Consider the following 15,609-nt stretch of genomic DNA (forward strand, 5'->3'; position numbering starts at 1 on the left):
TTTGAATGCAGATTATCAAATAAATGGAATTAAATATTAAAACGGCATGTGGGAATTTCCTCCAACCAGTGGACCGAAAAAAAAAGTTTAATTTTTATGAACAAACAAGAAAAAAAAAAAAAAGAAAAGAAACACACCGCGACGAGGAACAAGACACCGACAACGGGACAAAGACCCTGATACTATCAAATCCAGGGATTTCAGGGTGATGACCCGCTGAAGAAACTGAGCCGAATAAGCGGGTTTGCGGATAAGAGTGTAAAATAATATTTAATTATCAAATATCCGCCCAGGTCGGTCTGGTCCCTTTCTCTGTTCTGTCGGTTTTTAGGACCCCTAAATATTGGACTGGGTGCCTGGATGGATTAATACTATGATAAGCACAAATTTGCATTTCAGACCGTTCCGAATTTTCATGAAACACTGACATGCGATATAGTCAAAGCTCTTAGTGTTTTCAATGAAACATGCACATTGGTGTGGTCCTTAGCGCCCCGACCCACACGGTGACGTCGAGTTACAGGACCGCTGCACTCCCGAATCAGACGCGCTCTGTCACCTGCGCTTGCGGCTGGCGCCGACTCTATCAAACTTTTCAAACTAGGTGGAAAGATGGAGCGCAAGGACCTCGCCTTCGATATGTGGAGTGACCACTTTCGCCTAGCGGATGTTTTAAAAGAAATTATAACCAGCCGGGATGGAGCTTGCCAAACAGGTTTCCCTCAGGAGCCGATCGCCGCTAATCCACAGGGTGGACAAGGAGCGGCGGAGACGCCAGCTGATGCGTCGCAGGGGACCTCACGGGAGGCGCAGGGGTCCGCCGCTGTGCAATGCACCTCCAGTTCTCGAAGGCCGAGCCGAGTGCGACGCACGGTTTGCAGTTTTTGCAAACAAAATGGAGAAAGCGTGCAGGTGTATTCGTCCCACATTCTGCGGGACTCGCAAGGCAAAGTGTGCTGCCCACTTCTCAGGAAATACACCTGTCCGGTGTGCGGAGCTACGGGCGACAAAGCTCACACGAAGCGCTTCTGTCCGAAGATCAGCGACACCTACGTGTGTTTGTACCTCAACAAGCCGTGAGTGACCCACCCGAGGAGGCGCAGAGTGAAACAAACGGGCGGAGGCACCGATGCGCGAGGAGGACTTCACTGCAGCGTTTTAAACGGACAAGTGGACAGAAACGCGTTCGCCCGCCGAAGAGTTCCCAGTTTTAAATGGTTTTACTTCGCCAGACAGTTTATTATTTTAAACGGAAATGGCCCAGACGAAAACTTTCTTGTTTGTACTCCCGTTGCAGTTCACAACAAACATTCCGCAGGGATTCTAGAAAATGTTCACGTGTTTGTTTAAAAAAAAAAACGGACGTTTCACGGGGTTTGAGACTTCGGGATGACACTTTCGGTGTAAGAGGGGACAATTCACGAGTTCACCTTCCAAGGTTTGGTTTGTTTGTTTGCTTGTTCGTTTTAATTAATTGTACAAATGATTCTTGTGTTTTAATTTTTTTATGATGTTTTGCATGACTTGGATGATTCACAATAATTTTAATGTAAATATGTAATGTATAAATCTGAGGCCATTTTTTCAGTAAATTTGTCGTTTCTGTTGCGTTCCTTTGTTCATTTTTTATAATGAGAGCCGTGCCGTGACATTTTAATTATCCAATCCTCATTTATTTTATAGAAGTCGCATTGCACGTTATGCTGCAAAGGTTGGCCCACCCTACTGCCCTAAATTGGATTCATTTTTGTGAAAATGACGTCTGGTATTACAAATAGTGGTACTTTTCTATTATCGTGACTTAAAGACTGGCCTACCCCAACTACAAATACTGACCTTAAAAGTTAGTGAGGGTGGGAGCAGAGTAACCTGTAGGTCCCTAATGTTAATGGCCCCTTGGGGTGCCTAATCGTACGTTTTCAATCTTGATAATAGCCTCCGTCTGGCTGTTTTCTGGATCGGGGAGCAGCTCTGGACAAAGCAGATCCTTGGAAATGATGATCAAATATACAAATGGACGTATTTGGAACAAAAAAAACAAGTATACTCTTAAAAATGCTGGTTCTTTTAATGGCACTTTGTGGTTCCGCATAGGGTGATTGCATGTAAAGCACCATTTCATTCTGGTAAAGCCTTGTTGCATATGATGTTGGTCATTTGTGCTTTGAAAAACGTCCTAATATTTAGAACGAAAAACAAATTGGATGGTAGGCTACCTAGCAGGACACCAACAGATTATGAAAATCTGAATTTAACCCGTGTGATTGTATGACGCGAGAGTCCTTTTTAAAACCCTGAGCCATTGCTATTTCACTGATTTGTTACCATCATGGTTATTTACTGTATGGAGCCTGTTACAGATCTAAGTAAATAAAAGGGCCTTTCCGGAACCTTCCGGGTGGATGGGTCTTTCAGAAACCAAAAAAAAAATGGTTCCGCAATGTGGCACCTTGATTTTTAAGTGGGCACTCGTGTGTTATCATCCCACCCCTCAACCCAGATAAACCCAGACAGCTCAACAGCGATGACTCTTTCGATGTTATACATAACGACATTAGAAACTTCACAACAGAAGTAATGTTTCAAAAATAATTTAAAATCAAATTTGACGTATGGGCGGCACGGTGGCGCAGTGGGTAGCGCTGCTGCCTCGCAGTTGGGTGACCTGGGGACCCGGGTTCGATTCCCGGGTCCTCCCTGTGTGGAGTTTGCATGTTCTCCCCGTGTCTGTGTGGGTTTCCTCCGGGGGCTCCGGTTTCCTCCCACAGTCCAAAGACATGCAGGTTAGGTGGATTGGCGATTCTAAATTGGCCCTAGTGTGTGCTTGGTGTGTGGGTGTGTTTGTGTGTGTCCTGTGGTGGGTTGGCGCCCTGCCCAGGATTGGTTCCTGCCTTGTGCCCTGTGTTGGCTGGGATTGGCTCCAGCAGACCCCCGTGACCCTGTGTTCGGATTCAGCGGGTTGGAAAATGGAAAAAAAATTTGACGTATTTTTTGTTTTGTAAATAAATGAAATGTAAAAAAACGATGAAGTTTCTCTCTTGCCTGGGCCTGTGGTGGGGTTACAACACACGAGTACCCTCTGTTCTGTAATGGCTCCCTACTGGGTTGTGCGCTCCCTTGTAGCTCCATTTCTTGACAACGACCCATTTCATCTCATGAAGTGTTTCTTGTGAGTAAATTTGATTCTTTGGGCTTTGAAAAGGCCACCAGTGGGATAGTAGAAGGTGAAGAAAGTCTAAACTGAGTCCGTGTGATCGTAGGGCGCGAGAGTCCTCTTAAATAAAATCCGAAGAGCATTGGGATTTCATAAATCCGTCATCATCTCTTCATGTTTGTTTATGGGACCTCGCATCTCCGCAAAAGGTTCTTTCCGGAATCTTCATGTGGATGGGCTCTTCTGGGAACTAGAAATGGTTCCCCTATGGCAGTAGATAGATAGATAGATACTTTATTAATCCCAATGGGAAATTCACATTCTTCAGCAGCAGCATACTGATAAAGAACAATATTAAATTAAAGAATGATAATAATGCAGGTGAAAAACAGACAATAACTTTGTATAATGTTAAATGTTAACGTTTACCCCCCCGGGTGGAATTAAAGAGTCGCATAGTTTGGGGGAGGAACGATCTCCTCAGTCTGTCAGTGGAGCAGGACGGTGACAGCAGTCTGTCGCTGAAGCTGCTCTTCTGTCTGGAGATGATACTAGCTGCACTCCCAGGTATTTGTAGGTCTGCACCCTCTGCACACAGTCACCTCTGATGATCACGGGGTCCATGAGGGGCCTGGGCCTCCTAAAATCCACCACCAGCTCCTTGGTTTTGCTGGTGTTCAGGTGTAGGTGGTTTAAGTCGCACCATTTAACAAAGTCCTTGATTAGGTCCCTATACTCCTCCTCCTGCCCATTCCTGATGCAGCCCACGATAGCAGTGTCGTCAGCAAACTTTTGCACGTGACAGGACTCCGAGTTGTATTGGAAGTCCGATGTATGTTGGCTGAACAGGACCGGAGAAAGTACAGTCCCCTGTGGCACTCCTGTGTTGCTGACTACATTGTCAGACGTGCAGTTCCCAAGACACACATACTGAGGTCTGTCTTTAAGATAGTCCACGATCCATGCCACCAGGTATGAATCTAATCCCATCTCTGTCAGCTTGTCCCTAAGGAGCAGAGGTTGGATTGTGTTGAAGGCGCTAGAGAAGTCCAGAAACATAATTCTTACAGCACCACTGCCTCTGTCCAAGTGAGAGAGGGATCGGTGTAGCATGTAGATGATGGCATCCTCCGCTCCCACCTTCTCCTGATATGCAAACTGCAGAGGGTCGAGGGCGTGTTGAACCTGTGGCCTAAGGTGGTGAAGCAGCAGCCTCTCCATGGTCTTCATCACATGTGATGTCAGAGCAACAGGCCAAAAGTCATTCAGCTCACTAGGACGTGATACCTTTGGTACTGGGGTGATACAAGATGTTTTCCAAAGCCTCGGGACTCTCCCCTGTTCCCTGTTCAGTAGTCTCAATTCCCAGTGCTGGATGGCCGCCGTGGCCGCAGGTTTTCATTCTAACCCTTTTCTTAATGAGTGACCGGTTTTTGCTGCTGGTGAACTTCTTTTCAATTCATTTTAATTGATTTGTTCTCAAAGACTCGGACCCCTTAATTGTTTTTTTTTCCTTAATTAGCTGCCAAACAATAATGAGGTACAAAATGAGCTAAAACAACTGGTGTCCATCATACAATATTTTGAAAATAAAGAAAGATGAAGGTCTCAGGAATGTTGATCTGCTCAGGTCCACAAAACATTTGAATAGAGAGATTTACCCTGCAGTGGGCTGGCGCCCTGCCCGGAGGTTTGTTTCCTGCCTTGCGCCCTGTGTTGGCTGGGATTGGCTCCAGCAGACCCCCCCGTGACCCTGTAGTTAGGATATAGCGGGTTGGATAATGGATGGATGGACAATAATGAGATACAAAATGAACCAAAACAACTGGTGTCCATCATACATTATCTGAAAATAAAGAAAGGTGAAGGTCTCAGGAATGTTGATCTGTTCTTAGAAAAGAGAACAATCCACAATTTCGGACATGTCTGCTGTTGCACAATGAGAGCAGCAACAAGCCATGGAATTAAACAACGGGTTTAATTAACAATAAGAATTGGCTCCTATTTAAGTATCTGGTTGGAGTTTGAGGCCCTGACGTAGTTGGTCTTCTGTTGGCTCCCTCACTTCATGTTTCATTTCTGTTTAAGGAAAGAAATGAAGCAATTCAGAGAAATGGTGAAGACATTCAGAGAAAGTCAAAGTGAACTTTAGTGTCATCTCAGCCATATACTGTACAAGTGTACAGATAGACGGAATTGCGAAGCTCAGGATCCACAGTGTAACAACATGAAGTGCAATAATAAATTAAAAATAAAATTAAAATTTAAAATTAAAGGCGGCATGGTGGTACAGTGGTAGTGCTGCTGCCTCGCAGTAATGTGGGCTCGCTTCCCGGGTCCTCCCTGTGTGGATTTTGCATGTTCTCCCCATGTTTGCGTGGGTTTCCTCCCACAGTCCAAAGACATGCAGGTTAGGTGGATTGGTGATTCTAAATTGGCCCTAGTGTGTGCTGTGTGTGTGTCCTGTGGTGGGTTGGTTCCTGCCTTGTGCCCTGTGTTGCCTGGGATTGGCTCCAGCAGACCCCCGTGACCCTGTGTTTGGATTCAGCGGGTTGGATAATGGATGGATTTAAAATTAAAACACAAACAAGACAAGATGAAGAAGTAGCAGCAATATTGATGTGAAAGATATGTGGTATAATAAATAAATAATAAATAGATAATACAGAAATGATCAGTGTATGATGATAGTTGTTTAAGACGTGTAAACAATGACAGGTCAGAATGTTTCACAGCAGAAGGATATCCAGAGTGTCAAAATCCTTAAAGGTCAGTATGAGATTTTCAGTTCTTCTCTACCTGCACACTCGTCTTTGCAGGACAGGGGCTCGCATGTATAAAAGTTCTGATTTTAGCGGTGGAAGGTCCCAGTGGGCAGCCTGGTGTTAAGGAGTCTGACAGCTTGCGGGTAAAAACTCTCCTGCAGCCTGGCAGATCTGGCTCTGATGCTACAGTATCTTCTCTTGGACGGCACAATGCTGCAGGCCTTGTGGACACTAATGTTTGTAAAATATGTCCTATAGTGAAGGGAGAGGAACCCCAATAATGTTCACTGCTGTCTTCACTATCCTTTGCGGTCGGATACAGTGCATCCAGAAAGTGTTCACAGCGTATCACTTTTTCCACATTTTGTTATGTTACAGCCTTATTCCAAAATGGATTAAATTCATTTTTTTACCTCAGAATTCTACACACAACACCCCATAATGACAACGTGAAAAAAGTTTACTTGAGGTTTTTGCAAATTTATTAAAAATACAAAACTGAGAAATCCCAGTTTTTAATCCTGAGCAAATCTCCAACTCCATTTGCAGAAATGCAGCCCCAAACGTTCAAGGAACCTCCACCATGCTTCACTGTTGCCTGCAGACACTCATTATTGTACCGCTCTCCAGCCCTTCGATGAACAAACTGCCTTCTGCTACAGCCCAAATTTTGACTCATCAGTCCAGAGCACCTGCTGCCATTTTTCTGCACCCCAGTTCCTATGTTTTTGTGCATACTTGAGTCACTTGGCCTTGTTTCCACGTCGGAGGTATGGCTTTTTGTCTGCAACTCTTCTATGAAGACCACTTCTGGCCAGACTTCTCCGGACAGTAGATGGGTGTACCTGGGTCCCACTGGTTTCTGCCAGTTCTGAGCTGATGGCACTGCTGGACATCTTCCGATTTTGAAGGGTAATAAGCTTGATGTGTCTTTCATCTGCTGCACTAAGTTTCCTTGGCCGACCACTGCGTCTACGATCCTCAACGTTGCCCGTTTCTTTGTGCTTCTTCAAAAGAGCTTGAACAGCACATCTTGAAACCCCAGTCTGCTTTGAGATCTTTGTCTGGGAGAGACCTTGCTGATGCAGTAGAACTACCTTGTGTCTTGTTGTTGTGCTCAATCTCGCCATGACATGAAACTGTCTTCACAACCTCACCTTGGTAGCAGAGTTTGGCTGTTCCTCACCCAGTTTGAAGCTGTTTCTGTTTCAGTTAATGACTGTGTTTCAACCTACGTGTGACATTGATGATCATCAGCACCTGTTTGGTAGAATTGGTTGATCAGACACCTGACTAGAATCCTACAAAATCCCTGACTTTGTGCAAGTGGACCTTTAAGAATTGATGCTGGTTTGAAGGCAAAAGGTAGGAACACCAAATATTGATTTGATTTAGATTTCTCTTTTGTTCGCTCACTTTGCATTTTGTGAATTGATAACAATAAACAATCATTATTTATATTTCTGAAAGCATTCTTTGTTTACAGCATTTTTTCACACCTGCCTAAACCTTTTGCACAGTACTGTATATACATTAGTATATATTTTCTTTTAAACAATATTTTCATCTTGATGTTCTGGTTTCCTCCCACAGTCCAAAGACATTCAGGTTAGGTGCATTGGCGATCCTAAATTGTCCCTGGTGTGTGCTTGGTGTGTGTGTGTGTGTGTGGGTGTGCACTCTGCCTGGGGTTTGTTTCCTGCCTTGCGCCCTGTGTTGGCTGGGATTGGCTCCAGCAGACCCCCGTGACTCTGTAGTTAGGATATAGTGGGTTGGATAATGGATGGATGGAAAAATAACAAGCTGGTTAAGTTTGCAGATGATGCCAAGCTAGAATGATCGGCAGACAATCGAGAATCCATTAAATCATCACCGAGGGACTTAGACAGCAGACTGGGTTGGGCAGATTTGTGGCAGATGAAATTTAATGTCAGTAAATGTAAAGAATGACATGTAGGAAGTAAAAATGTGAGGTCTGAATACACAATGGGTGGTCAGAAAATCGAGAGTACAGCTTATGACAAGGATTTAGGTATCATTGTGGACTTGTCACTGTCAATTTCCCGACAGTGCTCAGAAGCCATTAAGAAGGCTAACAGAATGTCAGGTTATATAGCACCTTGATGTGTGGAGTAGAAGTCACTGGAGGTTCTGCTCAAGCTTTATAACACACTGGTGAGGCCTCATCTGGAGTCCTGGGTGCAGTTTTGGTCTCCAGGCTACAAAAAGGACAAAACAGCACAAGAGAAGGTCCAGTGAAGAGTGACGAGGCTGATTCAGGGCTACAGGGGATGAAATTGAATGTCAGTAAATGTAAAGTACAACACGTAGGAAGTCAGAATGTGAGGTCTGAATACACAATGGGAGGTCTGATGAGTTATGAGGAAAGATTAAAAGAGATGAACCTTCTCAGTTTAAGGAAAGGAGATGAAGAGGAGACCTGATGTGTGGACTACAAGTCCTATTAATGCTTTATAACACACTGGTAAGGCCTCATCTGGAGTCCTGGGAGCAGTTTTGGTCTCCAGACTACAAAAAGGACAAAGCAGCACAAGAGAAAGGCCACAAAAGAGCAACAAGGGTGTTTCAGGGCTGCAGGGGATGAGTGGTGAGGAAAGATTAAAAGAGCTGAGCCTTTAAAGGAGATTCAGAGGAGACCTGACTGAAGTGTTTAAAATTCTGAAGAGAATCAGTCCGGTGGATGGAGACAGTGACTTTAAAATGAGTTCATCAAGAACACAATTGGAAACTTGTGAAGTATAAATTTCGGACACACACATTAGGAAGTTTTTCTTTACACAGAGGACCACAGACACGTGGAATAAGTGACCAAGTAGTGTGGTAGATGGTAGGACTTCAGGAACCTTCAAAACTTGACTTGATGTGATTTTAGAAGAATGCAACTGGCATGCTTTGTTGGGCTGAATGGCCTGGTCTTGACTAAATTGTTCTGATGTTCTGTGTACATTTGGAATAAACTACCAGGTAAATACATGGGAGCAGATAAACAGATAGAAGTTCAATTGTTCCCGAGGGGAAAATTTAGGCTTAGATACATAATTGAAATACATTACCACATACACTGTATAAAAATAAAGGTACCATAGTAGTTTCTCAGAGCGATGCCATAGGGAAGCCATTTTTGGTTCTCAAACAAACCTTCCACATGAAGCTTCCAGAATTAACCTCTTTATTTCACTCTATAACAAGCTCCATAAATAACCATGGAGAGATGACAACAGATTTGTGAAGTTCCAGTTGGTTTCCTGATTTTCACAGAACTCTTCCTGTAATCACATAGGCTTAGTTCTCTCAATCTGTCGTACCCTGCTAGGTCACCTATTAGACATTACTGATTTATGGTTTGCTCACATATTAGGAATTTTTTCAAAGCCCAAGAACTGACTTAATGTGTAAAGATCCCTCCTCAGAATGAAATGGTTCTCTGTTAAGTAAGAAGTGATACCACCCAGAGCGGCAATTTTTCAAAGTACAGTGTCATAAAGAGTAGGACTTTAGGGACCTTCTTGTCTTGTTCTTGCCCAGACCCACGGTGTTGTCAGATCAGTCCAGTTTGCTGTTCCATGTAGCTCTGCTCCACTTCCACCTCCTCCCCCTGAACAGTGAGTGGACTCGGAGGCTCCATGGCACGTCAGAAGTCCACCAGCAGCTCTTTTGTTTTGCTGTTGTTGAGTTGCAGGTTGCCGTCCCAACACCACAAGTTGAAGTCCTCTGTGACTTTCCAGTACTTGGACTCATCTCCGTTATTAATGCAACCTGTGATGAAGGAGTCATCAGAAAACTTCTGCAGATGGCAAGCACTGGTATTGGGCAGAATGGTGTTAAAAGCACTGGAAAAGTGTTTTATATTATTATATGGCACCTTTCACATCTATCTATTATTGTATAGTGCCTTATCTATCTATCTATCTATCTATCTATCTATCTATCTATCTATCTATCTATCTATCTATCTATCTATCTATCTATCTATCTATCTATCTATCTATCTATCTATCTCACTGTGATAAAATGAAAGGTGACTTAACACTTCAGTTCACAGCAGATAATTCCTGACAGCATTAGCAATCAGAGATCTTTGTGTTTGAAATAGTAACATTTTATAACATATAAAATGTATGTTCCCAAAATAACTGAGCACTGCATATCAGTTCTTCCTCAAAATGTGTGATGCAAGATATACAGTATCTCACAAAAGTGAGTCCACCCCTCACATTTTTGTAAATATTTTATGATATCTTTTCATGAGACAACACTGAAGATGTGACACTTTGACACAATGTTAAGTAGTCCGTGTATAGTTTGTATGACAGTGTGAATTTGCTGTCCCCTCAAAATAACTGAACACCCAGCCATTAATGTCTAAACCACTGGCAACAAAAGTGAGTACACCCCTAAGTGAAAAATGCCCAAATTGTGCCCAAAGTGTCAATATTTTGTGTGGTCACCATTATTTTCCAGCACTGCCTTAACTCTCTTGGGCATGGAGTTCACACGAGCTTCACAGGTCGCCACTGGAATCCTCTTCCACTCCTCCATGACGACATCACAGAGCTGGTGGATGTTAGAGACCTGGTGCTCCTCCACCTTCCCCACAGATGCTCAATAGGGTTTAGGTCTGGAGACATGCTTGGCCAGTCCAGCACCTTTACCCTCAGTTTCTTTAGCAAGGCAGTGGTGGTCTTGGAGGTGTGTTTGGGGTCGTTATCATGCTCTGCTTCAGTATATCACAGTACATGTTGGCATTCATGGTTCCCTCAATGAACTGTAGCTCCCCAGTGCCAGTAGCACTCATGCAGCCCCAAACCATGACACTCCCACCACCATGCTTGACTGTAGGCAAGACACACTAGTCTTTGTACTCCTCACCTGGTTGCTGCCACACACGCTTGACACCATCTGAACCAAATAAGTTGATCTTGGTCTCATCAGACCACAGGACATGGCTCCAGTAATCCATGTCTTTAGTCTGCTTGTCTTCAGCAAAGTGTTTGCGGGCTTTCTTGTGCATCATCTTTAGAAGAGGCTTCCTTCCGGGATGACAGCCATGCAGACCAATTTGATGCAGTGTGCGGCGGGCGTATGGTCTGAGCACTGACAGGCTGACCCCCCAACCCCTTCAACCTCTGCAGCAATGCTGGCAGCACTCATACGTCTGTTTTCAAAAGACAACCTCTGTATATGACACTGATCACGTGCACTCAACTTCTTTGGTCGACATGGCGAGGCCTGTTCTGAGTGAAAGCTGTCCTGTTAAACCGCTGTATGGTCTTGGCCACCGTGCTGCAGCTCAGTTTCAGGGTGTTGCCAATCTTATAGCCGAGGCCATCTTTATGTAGAGCAACAATTCATGTTTTCAGATCCTCAGAGAGTTCTTTGCCATGAGGTGCCATGTTGAACTTCCAGTGACCAGCATGAGAGTGTGAGAGCGATAACACCAAATTTAACACACCTGAGACCTTGTAACACGAACGAGTCACATGACACTGGGGAGGGAAAATGGCTAATTGGGCACAATTTGGGCATGTTTCACTTAGGGGTGTACTCACTTTTGTTACCAGCGGTTTAGATAGATAGATAGATAGTTAGATACTTTATTAATCCCAAGGAGAAATTCACATACTCCAGCAGCAGCATACTGATAAAAAACAATATTAATTAAAGAGTGATAACCATGCAGGTATACAGACAATATCTTTGTATAATATTAATGTTTACCGCCCCCGGGTGGAATTGAAGAGTCACATAGTTTGGGGGAGGAACGATCTACTCAGTCTGTCAGTGGAGCAGGACGGTGACAGCAGTCGGTCGCTGAAGCTGCTCCTCTGTCTGGAGATGATCCTGTTCAGTGGATGCAGTGGATTCTCCATGATTGACAGGAGCCTGCTCAGCGCCCGTCGCTCTGCCATAGATGTCAAACTGTCCAGCTTCGTCCCTACAATAGAGCCTGCCTTCCTCACCAGTCTGTCCAGACGTGAGGCGTCTTTCCTCTTAATGCTGCCTCCCAGCACACCACTGCGTAGAAGAGGGCGCTCGCCACAACCGTCTGATAGAACATCTGCAGGCATCTTATTGCAGATGTTGAAGGACGCCAGCCTTCTAAGGAAGTATAGTCGGCTCTGTCCTTTCTTGCACAGCGCATCAGTATTGGCAGTCCAGTCTAATTTATCATCCAGCTGCACTCCTAGGTAATTATAGGTCTGCACCATCTGCACACAGTCACCTCTGATGATCACGGGGTCCATGAGGGGCCTGGTCCTCCTAAAATCCACCACCAGCTCCTTGGTTTTGCTGGTGTTCAGGTGTAGGTGGTTTGAGTCGCACCATTTAACAAAGTCCTTGATGAGGTTCCTGTACTCCTCCTCCTGCCCCACTCCTGATGCAGCCCACGATAGCAGTGTCATCAGCGAACTTTTGCACGTGGCAGGACTCAGAGTTGTATTGGAAGTCCGATGTATATAGGCTGAACAGGACCGGAGAAAGTACAGTCCCCTGCGCTGCTCCTAATGTCAGACCTGCAGTTCCCGAGACGCACATACTGAGGTCTGTCTGTAAGATAGTCCACAATCCATGCCACCAGGTATGAATCTACTCCCATCTCTGTCAGCTTGTCCCTAAGGAGCAGAGGTTGGATGGTGCTGAAGGCGCTAGAGAAGTCCAGAAACATAATTCTTACTGCACCACTGCCTCTGTCCAAGTGGGAGAAGGATCGGACATTAATAGCTGTGTGTTGAGTTATTTTGAGGGGACAGCAAATTCACACTGTGATACAAGCTGTACATGGACTACTTGACATTGGATCAAAGTGTCATATCTTCAATGTTGTCCCATGAAAAGTTAAAATATTAACAAAAATGTGAGGGGTGGACTCACTTTTGTGAGATACTTTAGGAAGCAACATTGAGAAATTGTTTGAAAATGAATTTAATCCATTGAACAAACTTATTTCTATAAGATTCTGCCCCTTGAGAATGACCAGAGGGGGCTGGGTGGTCTCGTGGTCTGGTACCCCTGCAGATTTTATTTTTTTTCTCCGGCCATCTGGAGTTTTTTTGTTTTTTCTGTCCTACCTGGCCATCGGACCTTACTCTTATTCTATGTTAATTAGTGTTGTCTTATTTTACTTCTTACTTTCTCTTTTCTTCATCATGTAAAGCACTTTGAGCTACATTATTTGTATGAAAATGTGCTATAGAAATAAATGTTGTTGTTGTTGTAGAGAAATAACCACTGTTCCCTGCTTTCTACTCACGTAAAAAATTACCAAAGTGTATCAGTATTCTGGGCGTTGATATGCTTGTCCCTCTGTCAGGCTCTCTTCCCCACCCTGGTGTCACATATTGGGGGATTTGCCTGCGTCCCCACCTTCTCCACCTCCGATCTCCTCCCCTCCTAACACATCATACTCTTTTACGGGGTTCATTTTCGTGTTTGTTCAGGTTTGTGCTGTTTCTGCAATGTCCCCTCAGCATCAGGATCGTGTCAGGTGTAATGTCCTGGTGTTCAACATGCAAAAGTGCTGTTTTGCTGGCATTTTGAGAAATCTCATGTCCTGGATTTGCTGTGCAGCCCTCATCATTGTGGTCAGCAACACAGGAGCGCCACAGGGGACTGTACTTTCTCCGGTCCTGTTCAGCCTATATACATCGGACTTCCAATACAACTCAGAGTCCTGCCACGTGCAAAAGTTCGCTGATGACACTGCTATCGTGGGCTGCATCAGGAGTGGGGCAGGAGGAGGAGTATAGGAACCTCATCAAGGACTTTGTTAAATGGTGCGACTCAAACCACCTACACCTGAACACCAGCAAAACCAAGGAGCTGGTGGTGGATTTTAGGAGGACCATAAGCATAAAACAAGCACCCAAGGCAGTGAAAATAATAAGTAAACAAAAAGTCGCCAAATCGGGCTTACGCATTCAAGCTGGTCAGTCACGCTGGACCCCCGTCCTGTGCCATGCTCTGTTCACAGAGTGACGCCTCCTTCCATTGACTCCGTGACTTATAAGTGGGAGACTGGAAGGGGCGGAGTCAGGTGCCCTCACTGGGCATCTTCTTGGTGATGTGGGAGGAATAGAAGAGGACATGATTAGTGACAGTGCCCCCTATCGACCTGGGGTGGGATCACATGCCTTAGAGCAGCGTTTCTCAACCTTTAAGTATTTGCGACCCGAGTTTTCATAACTGTTTTAATCGCGCCCCCCTAACATTTTTTTGAAACCCTAATAAAATTTATTACCCAGACTAATGTGGCCGTTGACCATGTATGAGGTTTCGCTCGATCATGCCAATCGACTGGAGAGGCTAGTGAGCTCTTATGTGAGGAAGTGGCTTGGACTTCCAAAATGCTTCAGCAGCGTTGGGCTCTACAGCGACTGAATTCTGTCACTGCCCATTCCTAGCCTGGTTGAGGAGTTCAAATGCGCAAAGGTGAGGCTGGACATGTCACTCACAGACTGCTGGGATCCCATAGTGAGAGGCGCTGCTCCCTCCCTAGCAACAGGGAGGAAGTGGACCCCAGCCACAGCTGTGCTACAGGCCAAATCTGCTCTTCTCCATCGTGACGTGGTGGGTGGGTCACGTCCAACAGGGCAGAGGAGGCTTTGGTTTTGGAGCGGTAACACCTCTCTGGCAACAGGTATCTGCAACCGAACATCGAAACATGGTGGTGGAGGAGGTGCATCGACAGGAGGAAGCAGCCAGGTGTGCCAGAGCTGTAGCGCAAGCCAAGCAGAGCCGCTGGATGAAGTGGGAGTGTTGAAAAGAGGAAACTCACATGGAGAGAACTCTGGAGAATGGAGTACAACAGGCTGAGCTTCATCATCCGAGCCACATATGATGTGCTGCCTTCCCCCATAAATCTGCAGCTGTGGTTTGGAAAGGACCCATCTTACCCCCTGTGTACAGTCCCAGCAACACTTAAGCACATTCTGGTTGGTTGTAGGACTAGCCTCACTCAAGGCAGATACACATGGAGACACAGCCAGGTCCTCAGGTGTCTAGCTGAGAAAGTTGAGTGCAAGAGGCAATCCATCAACGCCCAACCTTTCACCAACCAGGAGGTGCGCCAGTACCCACCAGCATTTGTCCGGGAGGGGGACAAGCAGAGGACTACCCATTCAACCCCCGGATCTGAGACCACTGAAGGTAGCCAGGGATTGGCAGATGCACGTTGACTTGGATCAGAGGCTCATCTTCCCCACAGAGATCGTAACAACTACTCTGCGACCAGACCTCGTCCTTTGGTCTAACTTCCGAAAACTTGCTTACGTCATCGAGCTAACGGTACCGTGGGAGGATGCCATTGAGGAAGCCTTTGAACGTAAGAAGCTGCGGTATGCCAACTTAGCAGCTGAGGCGGAGGACAGAGGCTGGAAGATCAAGGTGCACCCGGTGGAGGTAGGGTGTAGGGGCTTTGTTGCCAGTACAACAGCGAAAGATACTTAGAGAGGTTGGAGTTAGGGGACAGGCCCATCGACAGGCTATCAGAGATTTGGCTAACACTGCTGAGAGGACCAGTCACTGGCTATGGCTGAAGAGGAATGACATCACTTGGGCAGCTAAGGCGATTATCTAACCGCTAGACACACGCCCAGGCTTGATCAACCTGTGGTGGGCCTGCCTCAACAGAGGGTGTCTTGTGATAAAAGGCCGAAACACCCGGTGAAG

At 45.4% G+C, this 15,609-nt stretch overlaps 1 protein-coding gene across 1 annotated transcript; it reads left to right on the top strand.

Annotated features, from left to right (window-relative positions):
- The first annotated feature begins 433 nt into the window (after nt 1-433).
- Nucleotides 434-1,569, top strand: LOC114667741 (nanos homolog 2-like). The gene has a single exon (XM_028823167.2). It carries the CDS (start codon nt 613-615, stop codon nt 1,078-1,080), a length of 468 nt encoding a protein of 155 aa, XP_028679000.1. The 5' UTR covers nt 434-612; the 3' UTR covers nt 1,081-1,569.
- The last annotated feature ends 14,040 nt before the right edge of the window (nt 1,570-15,609 follow it).

The sequence above is a fragment of the Erpetoichthys calabaricus genome, chromosome 17 (assembly GCF_900747795.2).
Source record: "Erpetoichthys calabaricus chromosome 17, fErpCal1.3, whole genome shotgun sequence".
Lineage (NCBI taxonomy): Eukaryota > Metazoa > Chordata > Cladistia > Polypteriformes > Polypteridae > Erpetoichthys > Erpetoichthys calabaricus.